General features: G+C 44.1%; 3 protein-coding genes across 9 annotated transcripts in view; 2 read left to right on the top strand and 1 right to left on the bottom strand.

Annotated features, from left to right (window-relative positions):
* The first annotated feature begins 13 nt into the window (after positions 1-13).
* cacfd1 (calcium channel flower domain containing 1) lies at positions 14-10,349 on the top strand. Its single transcript, XM_080848160.1, has 5 exons — positions 14-807; positions 3,719-3,791; positions 4,083-4,208; positions 4,471-4,578; positions 6,787-10,349. The coding sequence occupies exons 1-5, from the start codon at positions 699-701 to the stop codon at positions 6,872-6,874; spliced, it is 504 nt and encodes a 167-aa protein (XP_080704286.1). The 5' UTR covers positions 14-698; the 3' UTR covers positions 6,875-10,349.
* A 283-nt stretch (positions 10,350-10,632) lies between these two features.
* Positions 10,633-15,077, bottom strand: rexo4 (REX4 homolog, 3'-5' exonuclease). 2 transcript variants are annotated; one of them, XM_080847952.1, is made up of 9 exons: positions 14,875-15,077; positions 14,448-14,710; positions 13,871-14,178; positions 13,549-13,701; positions 12,343-12,536; positions 11,998-12,086; positions 11,799-11,873; positions 11,540-11,614; positions 10,633-11,106 (listed from the first exon to the last, which is right to left on the bottom strand). In XM_080847952.1, the coding sequence occupies exons 2-9, from the start codon at positions 14,652-14,654 to the stop codon at positions 10,930-10,932; spliced, it is 1,278 nt and encodes a 425-aa protein (XP_080704078.1). In that variant the 5' UTR covers positions 14,655-14,710; positions 14,875-15,077; the 3' UTR covers positions 10,633-10,929. The 2 variants fall into 2 exon arrangements, with proteins under 2 accessions (XP_080704078.1, XP_080704077.1); XM_080847951.1 differs by having other exon boundaries at positions 14,448-15,077.
* Positions 15,078-17,964: 2,887 nt separating this feature from the next.
* fnbp1b (formin binding protein 1b) overlaps positions 17,965-19,884 on the top strand; it is a 78,559-nt gene continuing 76,639 nt past the window's right edge. For all 6 annotated transcript variants that reach the window (XM_080847397.1, XM_080847400.1, XM_080847398.1 and 3 more), the window contains exon 1: positions 17,965-18,348. In XM_080847397.1, coding sequence (XP_080703523.1) covers positions 18,325-18,348 — 24 coding nt within the window. In that variant the 5' untranslated portion in view covers positions 17,965-18,324. The remainder of the gene's footprint in view (positions 18,349-19,884) is intronic.

A 19,884-nucleotide genomic window follows, 5' to 3' on the forward strand; every position in this document is an offset into this window, starting at 1 on the left:
CAGTGCACACACACTGGCGTAAATAAGGGATTTTGGACACGCCAACACAGTGCCCATTGTAATGCCACCTCTTCTACGACGGACGGTTTTGTGAGCTAGAGTTTGTTGCAGATTTTTAATGTTTTACAGCGCGCAGGGAAGGCGAAAGCTTAACTTATTGGACTTGCTCTGACAGCATAACACAAACCAAGATCTAAGATAAGGTTAGCTAACCTTAATAGTCGTTGATCATCATCGTTGGCTACCTATTATTTAGCTAGCTTGCTAGATAAAGACATCAGATCAAATCTATACGTAACTTCTAACTTAATGTTAACTAACAGACTGTAAAATTGACAATGTGTGAAATTGCATTGAAATCCTAGCCATGTCTGTCATTACATATGGCTAACTACTCACCTACTCTTGTATTTTTTCGCTCTTTCTTGGTTCCTATCTGTCTTTGGAATTGCTACTTGGCTAGCTAGGGGGACAGGTGCTTGAATGGTATTGTTAAGTGAACGTGAATAAATGTGACTTGTTTGGTGCGGTAAGACAAAGGAAAAGCGTTTGTTATTTAGTCGTAGTCGGTCTTTTACAAGTATATCAAGCGACATATGCCACATCTCATCATAAAGCGGTGTCTATTGTGGTGCTCGTACTAAGCAAGCTGTAAGTTAAGCGAGACGGCTCGAGTATAAATTATTCAAAGGAACGAAATGAACCCCGAAGAACCCGCCGCTCCAACCAAAACCGTCACTGACGATGACGGCATGTCATGGTGGTACAGATGGCTCTGCAAAATTGCCGGAGTCCTAGGAGGAATATGTAAGTATTGTGACAAAAGCACTATTGACTGCTTGCTGTATAGCTTTGTGTGTCCATTGCTTAAGTTCAGGTATACGCGAATCTAAAACAGTATGTGATACAATGTATTTTCACAGCTGTTAGCATATAACGCACTGTCAGTTTACAGTGACACTTGTCAGACTAAGGTGGACTGCTGTCAAGAGATCTTGGACAGATGGAGCCCCTTTGCAACGCCTTTGTGTGACCATACATTAATCATAACTGCACAGTCATCATAACAGACTCATTGTTTGGAGCGGAGCCTACAGCTTTCATGCTGACCGCACTGTTATTGACTGATGAACATTTACACACGGTTGTGTTTATCACATGTCGCCATAACTGGTTTTTAATGCCTCTGCCATCATGTGGCTGTATTGATGCCATTGATGATGGAAATAAGAATATAATAATAATGTAATAAATAAGAATCCTGACATTTTATCTGGACCATCTCTTTAATATGTCATTTATACTGAGCAGCATAGCTGGCCGCGGATAAAATCCAATAAAGTGAAATGTGTATGGATATGCTTCGAACAGTTCCAGTTGGTGTGTTGTTGAAAGTCTTAGTCCTGGAATAGGTTCCTCATAGGTTCACAAGAAATAAGTAGATTTAAATCAGTTAACAGGCGCACTGAGCTGGCATAACCTGTTCATGTCAGAATCACATCACAGCCAGAACCGTACCACTGGCCCATTGCACCTTTTCAGTAGTCCATTTGATCCCTCACCCTTAACTTTTTTCACCTTCCTGTGGATGTGTGGTTTTGATAAGGCCCACAGTTATGTGTTTTTGCCTGTAGTGTGACAGAGAATAGATTATCAAACAAACACTATGTACTTGTGGTCAACTCTCTGGATGCATGCTGACCACTCCAAGATAGCGGACCTGGGTTGACAGATAATTAATACTGCGCTGGTGTTCTGATACAAGTATATATTCAGTGTTGGGGAGAGTTGTGTGTAGTCCACAGTCCACATTTTCTTGTGGTTGCATTGGTGCAAGTTAGGTCTCATACACAGGCACAGTGTACAGGGGAAGTGTGGACTAAGATGCTAATGTATGAGGAAACTACACGAGGCATCACATATAACACAGAGACCCTTAATCAGAAGATACATGCTGGCCTTTACATACAGTGGGAACACAGATACACTCTTAAAGCAGCAATAAGGAGTTCTGTTCCAAAACTAGTAAGCCAACTACCTAAAAGCCAAAAACCTTGCAAACATCACCAACAGCCCAGTTGACACTGATAGAAGCTTGCCAACACACTAACTGGTGACTTTGGGCAGTACAGCTGGCAATGTCATGCTGTGAAAGCTTTTCTTCCATTTTTGCAGGGTATTCCAGCCCGATATACAGAACTAGAAAGGGCATATCCTGGATGGCTAGTGGGAAAGACACAGGCGTTCATCTGTCCTTCACATGACCATATGCTATAATAATTAAATTGAGGATGGCATCAAACCTAGTTGCCTATAAAACCATACCTCAAAAAGTGTCAAATTGTTACAGAGTGTTACTTTAATCCGATCGTTACACATAGAATTACACTTGACGCCCAACAACTACCTGAAATACCTGTAATGCAAATGCACCCCTGCACGCTACTGTACTTTTTGTTCTTCTTCGTCACTGGCTTAGTTGGCCTCTCCTAGCCTGCACTTTCATCATGAGCTTCAGTACCTACACATGCACTCATGATGAAACACGTGAAACAATACATTTAGCTTTTACCGACCAACTGAGAATGTTGGTAGCACCAGGGCTACCAGTAGAAAAGATGGTCTGGAGCCCTGGTAGTCATGAGTGACATATACATGTTAAGTTAAGGGAGTTGGTGACCGAATGGATCAGTCAGTCAGTGAGCAAACAGTGAGTCTTTATTTCAATACGCTCTTCTCTTTTTTCTCTCTCTCTCTCTCCCTCTCTCTCTCTCTCTCTCTCTCTCTCTCTCTCTCTCTCTCTCTCTCTCCCCCCCCCTCCCTGCCTCTCTCCGCAATGCTCTGCACCCTCTCCAGTCACTGTTTCTAATGAATGCGTTTACCACTGCCAGGGGCATAGAAGGACCATAGAGCCATAAACTCACATGCCTCTATTGTGCTGCTCCCACACACAAACACAGTGAAGTGTACCCTCTGTCTCTCCATTCCTTCTTTTTCCCCTACAGTCATTATGCCCCACCCCATACACACACACATACACACATTGCCACTGATGTTACTGGAAGAGAGTGTGTGTGTGTGTGTGTGTGTGTGTGTGTGTGTGTGTGTGTGTGTGTGTCAGCAGTCTTTGCATACTCAATACGTTGTGTATTATTCAGGAGCTTCAGAGCTGGACATGCAGGCTTAAGGACAGACTGTAATACTGCTGAGCCGCTGCAGCATGTGTGTATGACACCTGTACTTGTTCACAGCGTTTAGTTTTGCATACACTGTTGTACTTACTCAAAGCACGAAATGCTCTGCAGAGAAAATGCGTTTGTGTGTTTTACATGGGTGTGTGTATGTGTGCTGAGGCGTGTGTGCAATTCCGAATTAGTTTTCCTTCTCCTGGCCACAGATGTCAAATATGTCAAGTGTTAACGGGCTCTGAATATCTGATCCAAGATCAGGTCATATTGCCAAAAAACAACAATGTTGCAGCTTATCTTAGTGTTCACGGGAAGAAATCTTGTCAAGTCTTGCAAATGCATGTGTAAGCTTGCCTGTTGCAGTTTGTTTCTTAGAAACTTAATTTAATTTGCAGTGCAGGTAGAATGTATGTGCTTATGTGCCCATGCACTATATTACTTTGTATCTACTGTACGTAGTATGCTTGGTACTTTTGCAGTAATTTGCTTCCAAATGCTTGTATGTTTACTGTGATATTGTCTCTCCTCAGCCTGTGCAATTGCAGGTGTGTGGAACTGTGTGACGGTGAATCCTCTTAACATTGCAGCTGGGGTCTGGATGGTGTAAGTAGAGGCACTCTTGTCTGAGTGTTTTTTTTCTCTTGTGTTTACAGATTGGTTGTGTGTGTGTGTGTGTGTGTGTGTGTGTTTGCTTGCGTGTACACGTGTGTACTCATGTGTGTATGTATGTGTGTGTTTGTTAGTGACTCTGAAGACTCGGAAGTTGCATAAGTTTGTGTGTGCTGTTTGGATTGCGTGCTTGACTGTCCCCTGTGTCTGTGCATGAACCAGCATGTTGGTTGGGCACGTATTTATGTTGCGTCACACTCTTTCTCTACCTGCTGTGCGTTACAGGTTGAATGCGTGTGTGCTGTTCCTGTGTGAGGTGCCGTTCTGCTGTCAGTTCATAGAGTTTGCCAATGCCGTGGCGTCACGTGCCGATAAACTCAAGCCCTGGCAGAAAGCACTCTTCTACTGCGGGTGAGCTGCACACTAACTTCCCCTATTCCCATTAAAAAAAAAATATATTTCTTATGTAAAGTAGTACTTATTGTTACACCAGATTCTATCGCTCGTAGCTTGACTGTTGTCTCCCTTGTACGTCGCTTTGGACAAAGGCGTCTGCTAAATGACTAAATGTAAATGTCCACTACACCATAACCATGCTCCATCTGATCTCAGCCTCAGGCAGGATGTCTGAACCAGTCTTGATGTGAGCTACAATGTGTGGTTGTGTTCTCAGGATGGCCATATTCCCTGTGTTCCTGAAGATCTCCTTTACCACTGTGTTTGGCAATGCCATCGCCTTTGCCACAGGGGTCCTCTATGGCCTTGCATCACTTGGCAAGAAGTAAGTGTAGATCTCTGTTTCTCTCTCTCTTTCTGTTTTTGTCTCTGCATAGTTATCAATAGAGTATTGATAGGTGAAAATTCACCCCAGTTACCTCAGGACTCCGGAAATGCATATAAGTATATTTATTAGACAAACAACAACAACAATTGCAATCGGGCTCCCCTCCCAGCACAAGGCTGAAAGTGAAGCAATATTTAACACATTGCACAAGGTTTATATAGACAGAAGTTTAGCGTTCAGCAGGGATAACCACGTGGTGGTTGAGACGAAAAATTGCCTAAGGCAAAGAATCCACTTTGTTGCTGGACTTCTGTCACAGTAGGCCGGCCTTGGAAAACTGTAGAGGAAGACAGCTCCTAACCTCTGTCTCTTTCTAAGGAAGGCTCACTCGTTTACAATGTGTTGGATGTATCCAGGTGGCACTATCCGCTATTTTGACTGTGGTAGATGTTGACAGTAGCACTTTGTGTGATCTGTCCCACTTGGGCGAGTGGCAGTGTTTTCTTTTGAGGCTGTTGATTAGGACCCAATCTCCTGGCCCAACCTTGGTTTCAGCCTCACAAGTTCCTGTGAAGCAGAGCATTCTGAAAGCATTTTTCTAATTCACATTTTTGACATGTGTTCTGCAAATGTATATTCAATCTCTTTGTCTGTTTCAGCAAATGGTTTGAATGCTGAGGCAGTGTAGGTTCATTCATACATAATTTCAAACAGTGATAACAACATGCATGCTTAATATCACTAATTTCACTCTTGGATTCCCAATTTGCTTTTAATAGTTTGGATTTAACAATAATGAATGATTACACATCTTTCTCATAAAATATAAAGTGCTTTACATAAAATCAATAAAAGCAAGCAGCAAGAGCAATACATGGAGTAAAACAATGGTCAACATCGTGTCGGGACCTGATGTTCTGATAGGCTTGTTGGATTACTTAAATCATGATACAAGGAATAAAAGTAATAAACCCTTCGGAACCATAGTGCTGCTTCATAGATTACACCTTACCCTGTTAAATATTTTCCCTAGCTATGTTTCCGCGGCCAGAGGCCACCCTTCCTTCTATACCCTTCCTTCAGAGGCCTTCTTGTCCTTTTTCACCGATCGCGTAGCTTCAGGAGGGACACTAGCTCTCCTTTACAGGCCTAAGGAAAGGGACTGCGTCCAGGGGACTAGAAAATGTGTTAGGGACATATCTGTGAGAATAACATGTCATGACATGTATTGAAGCCACAATATGGTTTCCGACAGTGCCATGGTACCGTAAAACAGTTTACAGAGAAATAGTAAAAGTAGTGCAAGTTACAGAGAAATAAATAGTGCCAGATAAAATTAATAAAATGCTTTGGTTAAGCATAAAGTTAAGTTTCAACCCCAAGAAAAACTATTAGAGTGCACGCACAACACACAAACAATATACTCACAAACAGCTCGGAGTCCACCCCCTATAGTTCAATTAAATTCCTTCACTCTCGGCTCTCCTCGCTGGCAGGCCCTGGCCTCCTTCCAAATTAAGTTGGAGGTCTTTAGAAAAACGGAGTCTCATACTCCTCCGTACAGTAGAGGTCCTGATGATTAGCCCAGCGTGGAGAGTCAATGAGGTTGGTGGAATCCCGGTCACGACCCCCAGATATGACGGGTGAAAATTCACCCTAGTTACCTCAGGACTCCGGAGCTGCATATAAGTATATTTATTTGACAAACAACAACAACAATTGCAATTGGGCTCACTCCCAGCACAAGGCTGAAAGTGAAGCAATATTAAACACATCGCACAAGGTTCATATAGACAGAAATGTAGCGTTCAGCAGGGATAACCACGTGGTGGATCTCACGTCCGAGGCTCCCTGTCTTGTACAAGGTCGGAAGAAGCACAGTTCCCTTCTTATCACCTCTGGTCTATACATGCTCTTGTACATATGCAAACTAAGTGGCACCTAATAATCCAAGTTACACACACGCAGAAACGCAGAAAAGCCATGTTTCTGCTTACATATGTACATAATTCATATAAGGTCATTAATAATACAAGGCACTTGATTATTATATTCTCAAGTCATTAACAGTGTTTAGAAATGATCTCCATCAAGTATGCTGATTATTCTTACGTAATAATTGTCTTACTGTCTCTCTCTCACTCTCTCTCCTCTGCTCTCTCTCTCTCTCTCTCTCTCTCCTCCCCGCTCCGCTCTCTGTCTCAGGGGGGATATGGTGAACTATGCTCGTCTTCAGCACGAGAAGCAGGATGAGGAGAAACAGGCGGGGGTGGTCGAGGAAGGGGCACAGTGAACACCTCTCAGCCTCCTGACCCATCATCATGGCTCCCTCCGTCCCTTCCCACTTGTCTCGCCCTGCCTTTCCCCTCTCCTCTCCTCTCCTCTCCTCTCCTTCTCTTTTGTGTTACTGGATGTATTTATTGACTGCTGCACCTTTGTTGTCTTGCCCTGGAGTCTGGGCAAGGGGTTGATTTGTGTTGATGTTCGTAGCTATAGAGTCTTAGAACTGTGACCATATTCTTTGGTTTTTATTTTCTAAAGTGGAATTAAGTTTATCTTATTTTAAAAAATGTTTCATTTTATGTTATGATCCTTAAAGTGTGTCTGGCCTCTATGGTTGGTCAGTGTGTTTGATGTAGGATGCTTATTTAGTTTCTTTCATTCGTTTGTTTCGCAAAGTGTGTGGAATTGCAAAACTCTCTTTCCTAACCTCAGCCATCCCCTGCTAGATCAGCCCTTACCCAAATTAGACATTAGATCCTTGTAGAGACCTAGCAATCAATGATCAGTAATGAAATTAAGGTGCAGTCCTTGATTTGTAATCATGACCCATTACACCCCACATTACGCTAGCTTTCCGTCCAGTGTGTGAACGCAGAAGAGCCGTGTTTGTGTACTGTCCTAGCTCTATGAATGACAAACAAACAAAGTCAAGTCAAGTCATATTTATTTATATAGCACATTTAAAAACAGCTCATGCTGACCAAAGTGCTTTATAGTGGCTTGGACAGGGCCACACACTGTTTCATCTGATCAACAAGGGGTGCTGCTTGTGCTCCAACATTGCTTCAAAGGGGACAAAAGGGAAAGATGTATGTGATATCATCAAGGACTGCACCTTTAGGTTGAATCAGTGCTCCCAAATATGTAGTTAATCAGGGCTCTCATTTACTTTTACAGCCGATCAGCCTCGCTAGGTCCGGATGCGTTCTTTTGTATCCACGGCAACAAGCTCAGCCACTGCAGGTATTGGGAACTTTGGCCATCGGGAGCTTTTCTGTTCTCCCAGAATTCTCTATTCCGCACACCCAAAGATGGCAGGAGCTTTATATTGTTACTCTGTTTATCTCTCGCTCTGTTGAATATTTTGTCGATATTTAACCATCTAAAAATGTGTTTTGAATAAGAGGCATGGCAAGCACAGTCCTGTGATAGTCAGTGGAAGGCCATGGCGTATGTCTGAGCAAGTTGCTGCAGCAACCGTGGGAGGACCTGAGAGACATGATGTCATAGAGAGAATAGAGGTGGAATGTAAGCTGTGTTCTATTGCCCTTAAAGGCCTTTTTCTCTCACTGTCTGTATTAAGGAAGTTGTCCTTGATGTTGCGCTTCCCTCTGTACGGTGTTGCAACTTAAATAAGGTGGCATCATCGAAGGTCAACGGTAATGGTAACCAAAATGATACAGAGGGAAAGAGGGGTAACGCCTGGATAAGACTCCCACTGTCCGATCCTGCTGACTTTGCTTTAAGAATTCCATGGATTCTGTGAAACTCCATGAATCTGTGAACCGGAATGTTTTGTGTGTCTGTTACATGGATGTAGCTTGTAGCTTGACAGGTGGAAAAAATGACCTTGAGGCTTTTTGCAGTTCTCACACCTCTTTCAGGGATTTTGTGCGTTTGTGTGCGACTTTTGTGTGAAAAAAGAGGGAGATATTACCCATACAGCCTTCCTTCTGTAGAAGCAGAGGTCCTCATTTGCAGCAAGGGCTTTTACGTAAATGAATTGTGTGAGACAGTGGAGTAGCAAGGGATTACTTAATCTCATGATCACTCATGTGAACCTGAGGCACTTCATGTTCTTGTTTATTTGTGGAAAATACAAGCCAGTCGTCTTGCATGCAATGCTTTAAATTAGCACAGTGGGTTAATGTGAGGGAACATGGAAAACGGATATTTTCTTCCTTTGCCAGTTTTCACTCGCTTCTTCCCCTACTCTCACAAAACCAGCACCGTAGATACCAGCAGTGCTGAGGCATTCAGCTGTCAGGAACCACTCACCTCAAGAGTGCTAAGTAGTACACACACACACACAGAACAGGGTTTCTGCATTTACTGTTCGACATCCTGCCTCCTATTTAGAGTAGACCATTGGTTTGTTTTTACACACCCAAAACACTCCGGCAAAGGCTTTACCTTTTGAGGTCTGTTACAACCTTTTAGGTTTTTTCTTCTCGGATACATACCTCTGCGAAGGCTTTCTGAGAGGAAATGATGTTAAGGAGTCATGTTAAGGAGTGTTTATCCCAAAATTTGCCTTGTCGCATGTGTGACCAAGTCTACCAAATCATACTGTGAATGTAATGGACAGATACACAGGGCTAAATTGAACTTTGTTGTCACCTAGACTGGTTAAATGGTCTATTAAGGTTTAGTCTTGAACTTGACTTAACACCAGTCATGAAAAATCGGTTCTATAAAACTAACACCATTTCCTGAATCACACAAATCTTTACTGGGAAAGAAGAATAGGATATCGTTTCTGATCTAATGTTGTCTTTGGAGTATCCATTTAATTAGGAGTATATGTGTCATCTTGTACATAACCATTTGAAAGAATAAACCCCAACCAGCAACTGTCAAATATATCCTGTAAGCCTAGCTACAGAGGCAGTACAGCGAGTTTAAACCATCAGTATAAACTAAAAAAAATGGATATGTATCACCAAACAGTTATGAAAAGGCAGTCTATACCAGCTTTGTGTATGAAGTCTTAGATGATCAGTAGCCAGCCATATGACAAGGCCCACATTGGGATGTCTGTGGTGGACCAGGGGTCTTCAGGGAAATGGTTGGAACAAATGACGATCAAGGCCCCTAGGTGTCCACTACTGTGCCCGTGGAAATAACTAGTCACTACAGACAGACAGGCATATTTTGGTATTCATCATAGCACCAATGGTAAAGTTGGAGGGTAAAACTAACACTGAAGTTAAGAATGCTCATACTTTTACAGCTTTTTCATGTCTAGCTTGATACATAGGAAACGAAAATGGCAGTTGCTAAGTAGCGTACAGTTACTCCTGAACTTAGTCATTTGTGGTTGTGAGAAACTGAAAACATACCAATAACAATTACTAGTAGGTTATTGTACTATTGTTCCTCTAGGTTTTCAGTTGTGAGGTAGAAGTAAGATTGGAGCAGAAGCTTAACGAGTATTTTGAGTCAGACAAGGCAAGTGAAAAGTGAAGAAAGGTCTAAAATGTTTCAGCTTCTGAGACTTGATTGACACACTCTCCAGGCTATCCTCAACCAGCTGGAACTCTACTCTCCACCACCTCAAAGTTTGCTGCAAGGCGTGTATGTGTGTGTGTGTGTGTGTGTGCGCGCATGCGCTTGTAGGTGTCGGCGTCGCTGTTAACTCAGAAATGGAGTGGTTTTGTGTTTGGTTTTCCTCATTTGACGTGAAATGATCGGTTGTAAAGACCAGCTCACTCTTGTTTGTCTTTGTTTCCCCTGAATAATGGAAAAAATTCAATAAAAATCATCCTGCCTTTTTAAGACATATTCTGTGACTTCATTCTCTGGTATACTACTCTACACAAACACCACAGGTAACTGATATGCGGGGACACTTGAGTTTGAGAACAGATGTCTATGGTTATTACGAAACTGCTCCATGCGCCCTAAATATTCATTCTCTCTTTTGCACAATCTTTAAAATTCTCATCTTTTCAATCACAGCAGAAACATACACATCTAGGTCATTTCTGTGGATCCTCTTTAATTCATGATGCAACTTTAAAGACACTGATTCTTCCCTGAACAGAACCGTGTAGAACTGTAGAATCAGTGTGAGAGGTCCGACCAACAAGTTGACAAACACATTTTCTTTTAATAAACTAAACATTATTGTAAAATACTTAATGTTGACCGCACCAAGGACAACAGGTCGACCCCTGTGCCCTCTCCTTTGACCCAGTCTTCCCCAATTCCTCTTTCAGTAAAGCCCAACTCATAGAGAGAGCTATAGGGTTCCACATGGGGCATCCGCATGGGGAAGCCACCAGCACGTCCAAGGAGCCCCCGTATGGTTCCTCTTGCTCATCACTGTCATTCACACACTGGCTAAAGGGCGATTACAGTGTTGGCCTGGACCGAGGTCTTCTTCATCTTTGGGGCTCTGGGCTTGCGGGGTTCTTGGATCCTTGCTGAAATGCCATGGAGCTTGCCCTCTTTGATAGCCTTCTCCCAGTCCTTTTTCACCATGGTGTAGAGACGCATAGTGGCCTGGGCATCTTGGACCTGTGAGAGAGAGAGAAACACACACAAACATCAATTACAAGATGAGGTTTTGCTGTGCAGATGCACTAAAATGTTTTCCTTAATCCTTTCCAAACACCATGACCATGTCATATCTTTTATACGTCAGAAATATTTTAAAAATGTCTGTGATGATACTCTGCTCAAAGTTTAAAATAAGACAGCAGAACTTGTAGTAAAACGCTAATCAACAAGATGTACATACAAGTACTACTAATTATAATTTTGACTACACAACGCCTTTTATTAGACAGTCAACCTTCTCGGTGGCTCTGAGGATGCTTTTAAGACAAACATCTAGAGCTACACCATCAATGAGTAAATTAGTTAGGTGTGTGTGTGTGTGTGTGTGTAGTTATTTATTTATTTATTGTGTGGGCAGAATGCTGCCATGGGCTGGGGTGGGGGTCCTTACAGATGAGTGCTCCCCCTGCTGCACTTTGACATTGAGGATCTCGCGCGACAGGACCTTTAGGGATGGGCGGCCACTCTGGAGGAGGCGGGGAGATACATGAGAGTTCAAAAGGTATATCAGCATCACAAATAAAAGAAACATGTAGTCATTCAAGCAGTTTGTGTGTATGTGTGTGTAAAAAAGAAAGTGTGTATGTGCACATGGCCAGAGAATCTAGCAACATTAAAATATATTTGAGAAATATAGCTTTGATCCTCACCCTGACGAGCCTCCTGAATGGTTTGTATTTCTGAGTGTCACGGATCTTCTTCTTGGGGTGATCTAGTAGCAGAACCTAAAAAAAAACGATAAACTCGTTAAACTCATTACTCACGCAGTCATCACTGCTGATGGATTCACCTTACGCAAGTACAATGCTTATTTCTGGAAAAGGATTTCGGCCATTTTGATTATCATACCCTCATGTCGTTGTGTATGGCATGTCCCACCAGCACTCGTCCCTCTATGATCTCAGCCACCTCTTTCTGGACCTTTTTGAAATCCTCCGCTGAAGCAATACAAACAACAATATAAACAACAGTAAGAGCTCAATTCACATAACATATAAAACTCATCAGTACACCTAATCAACATCTACCCTCGAAGGTCAGAAAGGGGAAAGGAAAACTGCAACTAATATGATCACACAGATGTGGACAACCATAAAGCACACAGGAAGATAGGACAGGTACAAATTTAGAGAGACAAATTTAGAGAGACAATGAAAGCAAGGAGCTAATCATGTTCTGCATTCCTGCACTGACCATCCCTGATGTCCTCTGGACGGATGCCGCTGAATTGGGTCCTGTAGTCGGTCACCTTCTCGGTGGGACGCACAAACTTGTCGTAGATGCACTTGCCAAAGTGGTTGACGAGGGAGCAGCGCGCCAGGATGCTCTCCTCGCCGTCGGTGCCCACCCCCACCATTTCACAGTCCATGGCGACGGCTTTAGTCAGTCTAAGGGTCATGGGAAGAACATAAAAGGAGAGGGAGAAGTTAGGTGTCTGCTAAGCCCCCAATCATAGACCAGCCACCCCAAGCATTTGGATTTGAGAAGCCTTGTTGTCTAATGCTTGACCGTCACAGCCTGAGCCAGCCCAGTGTATTTCTATCTTGATGAGTAAATGCCTTTTTAATTCAAGTGCATCAGTGAAATTTGGGACCTGAATTACAGATAAACACTTTGGCTATGAGAAGCTGCAGAGTTAGGAGTCGCATAACCAAGTGTCCCATACACAAGTGTCTTATACACTTAAGAGGGTTGCAATAATGGGGGTTATCAGGCAGACAACATGGACTGGCCAAAAATGTATTTTCCCCGCAAAGGTGTGCACAGTGTTATCACAAGACAGCATTCCCTAACAGTGCCAAGATAGGGCTTCCAGCTCTGTTCAGAAACTGCCACAGCAACTGAACGCAATTTTTAATCCTTTCAAAAATTGCTTACATTAAATTAACCCAAAACCCAAAATAAATAACAACAAAGGCTAATTAATATAGTAGGATAATGATTTGTGCTCAATGAACTACAGCAGCACTGCACGTCAAGTCCTTTTGTCTATTCTGAACTCCATAGACACTCTTACAATGAGAATCTCTCTGCCCGCAGAGAGTGTTTAATGCCAGGATCCAATCTGCATGACTCAGCTGATCAACAGGAACGACCTGGATTGTATTACTGACGCTAGGGGTCAACTCTGCAGGAGATTCAGATCGCTCACCGTGTCCCCTAGCTTACATGTTCATTTCACTCATCTTTCCAGGAAGTCAAGAGTGAAGATGTGGACTGCAACCAACACCTGTGCCAAAACTCTTCCCCACAACAACAAAACTACAGATACACGTAGGATTTCTTGCTGTACACAGGAAATAGGTTCTATAAGTGTGTTAGTCGCTGAGTGTGTGTGTGTGTATGTGCATGAATTATATACTCTTGGGCCTGTAATATCAGACATCAGATCTCACTCACCCTTCAAAGCAGTGTTCCTTCACCAGTGCGCTCTCTGTGCTCTGTGCGTCCGTGCTCCTGATGCCCTTCCTCTTCCTAACAATGTCGGCTGCCTCCTGCCCCACTGCAGTCTCAATGTCATCAGGGTCCACGTCGTCAAACCAGAGGTCGGCACTGAATTCAACCAAACATCAGGAGAGTAAGTTGGATCCAAAAGGTTCCCACAGCAGTTCTTCCAAGTCTACTTACGGCACACGCATGAGGGATATTCAGATTTGCATGTAGCAGTATGGTTAGCTTTTCAGTGTGTGTATACAGTGTGTGTGTGTGTGTGTGTACTTACTCAGTAGGTTTCTTCTCAGCAGGCTCTTCAACCTTCTTCTTTTTAGTCATTTGTCTGCTGCTCTCAGGGAGGTCGCCATTCACTTTCCTTTTTGTGGCTTTGTGTTCTGTATTTGAAGGTCCTTCATCCTTCCCATTTATGAGGGCATCCGTTTGACCAGGGTTTTGTGGGGTCTTGGAATCAGGGTTCGGCCCTGGCTTTGGAATGGCTTTTGTGACCCTGTTCTTAAAGTTCTCTTTTTTGACCCATGAGTTTGACTTCTGCGGTGCTGTCTGCTTCGGTTTAACTTCAGGGTTGGACTTCATTATCTACAATCACATGGGGAAGAGGTTTTAGTCACATAGCAGATATCTCCAATATCCAAGTAGCCATAAAATGAATGTTATGTGATTCCAAAACTGGATTCAATTATATAGACTTTTCAGAATGTAGTGCGTGCAGTGAAGACCATTGCTTGTATCCCCCCACATTTCCCACTCATCTTTCTCGTCCTAAAACTGTAAACTAAACAGGGTGATGTCAAGGTATAATAAACTGAAATTTCACATGATGTTACGGTTAGTTAATTTCCAATCACCTCAATCAGATTTTTCCAGTTGGAGGAGAACTGTTGTACGTCTTTAGGGGGACCCCACTTCATCATCTTCTCTTTCCCCTCATTTTTTTTCTTCTGGGCTTTCATGAACTTCTTTCTTTTTTCTTTGCTTGTTTTCTTCTTACCAGCTGGTTGAGATGGCGCCGACTTGACTGCCGACTCAGACTTTTTAGGTATGACTTGAGACATGCTTGATATTGTAACGTCAACCTTAATAAGGTTTAGAAGCGTACTTAGCTGGTCCGCTGTCAATCCAGAGAGCTAAAATAAAAAATCCTATTTGACTTGATATGTGAGCCTCCAACTACCAATAAAGCAATAACAATTTCATACAATGTAATACATTATGCAACTTGACAAACGCTAACGATGCTGTTACGCGTAGTAAGAACCCCAATAACTAACTTACAAAGTTAGCGAGGATAGCTAGCGATACCTCGCCAGCTAAACATCACATGTCCGCAAAAACCAACGCCTCTTACAATTGTAAAAAAGAAAGATATACTCTCTGAGCTTGTTGTGAAAAGTAAAATACTTTGAAGGAGCTATATAATCATTTACACCGTTGTTTTAATTTGAACTCAGTTCCACTAGTCAAGCCATGCCACTGCCACCACGCTGATGTTTTGTTACGCGTAACGCTGGGAATTGCCGAAAGGAAACAACTCATATGAATAAACAGTTCCGGCCTACAGAACATTGGTTCCGCTTTACCAGACTTGAATAGAATATCCGTTAAAGATTCAGTTCAATTTAAGTGTACACCTTAATTTTACTATTTTATGGGATGCAAAAAACTGCTCAACTGAGTATATTTCAAGGTGAAATGAATACTGATTAATCACAGTTGCATAGTCGAACCACACGCAACAAAAACAATAAAATCTAAGTACATTCATTCTAATCTCATTCTTAAATAATTGTAATGCTCAACCAATTAAGCTGAATTGTATTACATTTTGATGGTCAAACTGAAATTTAATTTCTGAAAACAGAGGGTGGAATGTAACGTGAACAAATATCATATCATATATAAATGTCATTTGTTGCTTAGGACAGCTAACCATCTAAGTGCCTTAGTAGCATGTTGAGGTAGCAAAACATCTGGCATGCTGTAGAATTAAAGACTATGGGTAGCCGACCTGTACCAGAGGAATTGTGAAGGCCTTGAGGCGGACCAGAGACATTGGTTGCAGGAGTTACTGAAGCAGTTTGCTATCAGCTTCGTGGCCAGGGATGAGGGCTACATGCACATTTACCTGAAACATCCCGTTTGCCTCTGACCCCGTTGTCTGTACTTAGCCAAATGGGGCTGCAGCAGAACAGAAGGTCAGAGAGATGATGGAGGCGTGAGTCATTGCACCCTCCAGTAGCCCTTGGGCCTCATCTTAGACCACCTTATGTAGATGGTCCTGGCTGCCATTACCTGGAGTTGCTGCGGGGTCTACTTGACCTCCTAACCCACACTGCAGACTTCGAGGGCACCCTGGCCCACCTGAGCTGAGCTGGTCTGCGCCTGCACCCAAAGAAGGGTCACATGTTGTTACCTGGGCCATGTTGTCGGCGCAGCAGGGGGGTCCACTGACTCAGCAAAGGTGGCGGCGGAAGGACACTGGCCCATATCCGGCAACATTGGAGAGCTGAAGAGCTTCCTAGGCTTGGATTCCTACTAACATCAGTTCATCAAATACTTCGCCACCATTGCCAACCCGCTGCACCGACTGACCCAGAAGGGCAAAGTATCTCCACTCACTGGCTCCCATGCTGGCCTATCCGGATCCCCTGCAACCATGCATCCTGGACACTCCAGCAATAGGGGTCTCAGTGCAGTGTTGACCCGGTGAGCAGGTTGTCGCCTACAACTGCGCCCTCAGCTAACCAGAGAGGAACTACTGTGTCACTGGGCTGGCCCCTTCCACACTAACGGAGACGCTCTGTTCCGACAGCCGTTTGTCAGTGCGTTGAGGACCGAACCACAGTGCCCCCAGTGGTGGAGGCAGATATGATGCCCCCACGCTCAGAAGCAACGGCAGTCCCCAGGTATCAGCGCCAGCAGCCCTCGTCAACAGAGGATGGGAAGCCATCAACCCACAGCAGCCCGGAAAAGACCAAAGCCAAGGCACTGCCCCCTCTCGGGTCCAGGCTTGGATGGGGGCGGGTCAGCGACCTCTGTGGGTGGCCGTCTCAGGACCCGACCCCAAGACCAAGGCCTTCTATTCCCAGTGAACCTGTCTCACCAGCCAAGACAGCCTCCTTCATTGCTCCTCGCAGAGGGCCATTACAACGATCTGCCCGGCCTGGTGTCTCAGCGACTACGCTCCAGCGTCTGCCAGCTGGTCCAGCGGGTGGGGGTGGGCCATTTTGGAGTCACAATTGACACCCAGAGACCAAGCACATATTGCACTGGTTGATTTGGTTGGCCCCCCACTGAAGCGGTGCCACTTATGGTCTGCTCACAGACCACCATTATCTTTAGTTTAACTGGGCATGGCTATTAACAAAACAACATAAAATATTACCAATTCGTGGAATTAATAACCTTGGCATAGTCTATTTAAAAAGTCAGCTGCGAAACAGAAGAAGTACATGGCCCTAGAAGGCTCTCATGGTGAAAAATGACTTGATGAAAACAAGGTGAAAAGGTAAAAAAAAAAAAGACTTATGTTACGCACTGGTAACATCTGTAAAAATGTCAAGGGTTGGTGAAAATGAACGGAAAAGTATAAATGAATAAAGAAATTATTTTTCAGGCAATTTGCAAAACTGTGGGTCGTTTGTGTAACTCATCAGTAGACCCCCTGAAGGCAGGCGGACTGCCAGCTCTTCCCCTAGTGGGCCAACAGTGGTCCAGAGGAGTTAACACTGATTAGTCTGCCTTCAGTCGTGCCATAGCCTGATTATACTAGCTTTTGATCCTTAACCTGCTGTTTGTTGGTAACATTTGTAACTTGTGTGGAAAGGGAAAAGCCTAGTTTTGGTGGAATAGCCTGTAATACACTCTTCTTTCTTTTAGAAAGGAATGTAATATTTGTTTTCCCCACTAGATGGAAGTATTTATTTGTGTGAAATTGTGGCGGCAACAGGTCATTTACATACACCTTGGGCTACACACCCCAAATTATTTTTGAGTTTGCTGCCCTGTATCGTGATAAAGATGTGAGTGTGTGTGTGTGTGTGTGTGTGTGTGTGTGTGTGTGTGTGTGTGTGTGTGTGTGTGTGTGTGGGTGTGTGTGGGTGTGCAGGTTCAAAATGTGCAGACTAGATAGCACACTGCAAGTGGACAGCACACATGTGAGATGAGGACCACTCAATGCAAAACACAGCTGCCACTTGATTTCAATCAATACCATGATTTCATTAAAATCAATACTATCTCTCGGACTCCCTATCACCCTCCCTCTCCGTCCCTCCCTCCTTCGTACCATGGTGTGCTCGCTCCCGCCTGTGCAGCTGTCATTCGGCGGAGAACGGGTGCGCGTCTGCGCGAGCGAAATAACCGTGCACCCTGCAGCGTCCTGTGTGTGTCTGGGAGTCCAGTACCTCTCTCTATTCGTTTTCGTGTGTGTCTTTGTAAAGGCAGAGCCGCGACTTCTGGCCACTTTACGGAAGATACAATGAGCTAGTGAAGTCGTTGCACTCTCGTACGGTCATAACTAGCCTACGTACAGGAGGAAGAGAGAGACAGAAAAACACAGCAGGGGGAAACGCACACCAGCTTGTTTAAGAGATACACACCCACTCGCATACCGCACGGAGACACTCGGGGGGAAGAGAGAGATTTCCCGCTGCCGTGGTTTAGCTACCGGTTAGGAAACTCTGTCTGAATCGTGGATTATCACGAGGAGTCCGTTCTGGAACCATGAGCTGGGGTACCGAGCTATGGGTAAGTGCCGTGTGCGTCGTTTATCGTTAGTCTATTCTCTGTTCTGGCGCTATTTCTGTGAGCTTGCCAGCACTGTGATGGTTGTGTATTTGGGCATCACGCAACGGCCGCTGTGCGGGTAGCATGGCAAGGAAGGGGTGGAAGGGGATTAACAGCGATACGACACCAGATCTATCTGTTCTTGAATTAATTCCTCTGTGCCTAGAGGGCCCACGGCACGTCGAACCTGCAGTTGTTTCTCTCCATCTGGCACCCAACGTGCTTGCAGTATTACACATAGATATTGTTCCGCCTAACCACCTCAGTACATTGTGAACAATATTTAACGACCATACGCTGTGATGTTATAGCGGTGTTAAAACAGCCTGCTTTGTTAGTTACAAAACGTGTGCTGCCGGTGTGTGTATAATAACCCATGTATTATAACACGTAGGCTACGGATAGAGAGACCCTCCTTCAATGTGTCCTTTGAAACATATCAAAGCCATATATCTTTCGTCCTTGTGACGTTCTCTGCGGAACAGCTGTATGATGTCTGCAACCTAGTGTCGTCTTGTGGCAGTTATTTCATGCCTTCTTTTGCGGACAGTGAATTGACACTAGCCACGAAACGCCTGTTTTGCACGCTAATCCACCAGATCAATCGGATGTAATTTCGAGATTGCCTTGGAGCTGGAGCATATGCCGCAGGTTTCAAGCTCTCTAAGCTAAATGGAGGCGGCACCGATCATAAGTAGGCCTACAATGCCCAATGTGTAGCATAACCTGAACGTTGCACAAGCACTGGATGGACATGATGAAACCAACTGCTCTGTGTAACTGTTCCCTGCGAAATCATAGATATCCAACGGTATTTTGGATAATGAGGCAGCATTGTTTGGGGTTTGTGCTCATTTAGGAAAATCACTGTGTTTTCAAAGCATCAATCTCTGCAATTATAGGGCACATGACATTGTGTTCCACCTTGAAGTTTATACAGGTTAACCCTTCCATTGCACTGACGATGGAAGTCATAAGGGATGGGAGGGTGGAGGTTGCTGCGTTAAGGTGGGTGTTCACAGGGGAGTGATTCCTAGGAGATGGACTGGTATTGACAGCTGCCATTAGTAAATGTTTGGCTTTGATTGGCAGAGGTTGGTATTGAGGAGGTTGCATGCCGGTCCGTGATTGGCTGGTACTGATGGTGGTGGTTGTGTGTCAACACCCCAGGAGCAGTAGAGCAGGAAACCAGACACACGAGGGAACAGCCAGGCAATATCTGAACACATGTTGCTATGCTACGATCGCAGACAGGCACATAACATGCATACAAGTGCGGCATACACACACGCAACACACACACACACACACACACACACACACACACACACACACACACACACACACACACTCACACACACACACAGACAGAGACACTGAGGCATGTGTTTATTTTGGGGTGAGAGTGGAAGCCTGGCCAATGCGTCACTTCCACAAGCCAAGTGTGTGTTTGTGTGTGTGTGTGTGTGTGTGTGTGTGTGTGTGTGTGTGTGTGTG

The sequence above is a fragment of the Sprattus sprattus genome, assembly GCF_963457725.1.
Source record: "Sprattus sprattus genome assembly, chromosome: 11".
NCBI lineage: Eukaryota > Metazoa > Chordata > Actinopteri > Clupeiformes > Clupeidae > Sprattus > Sprattus sprattus.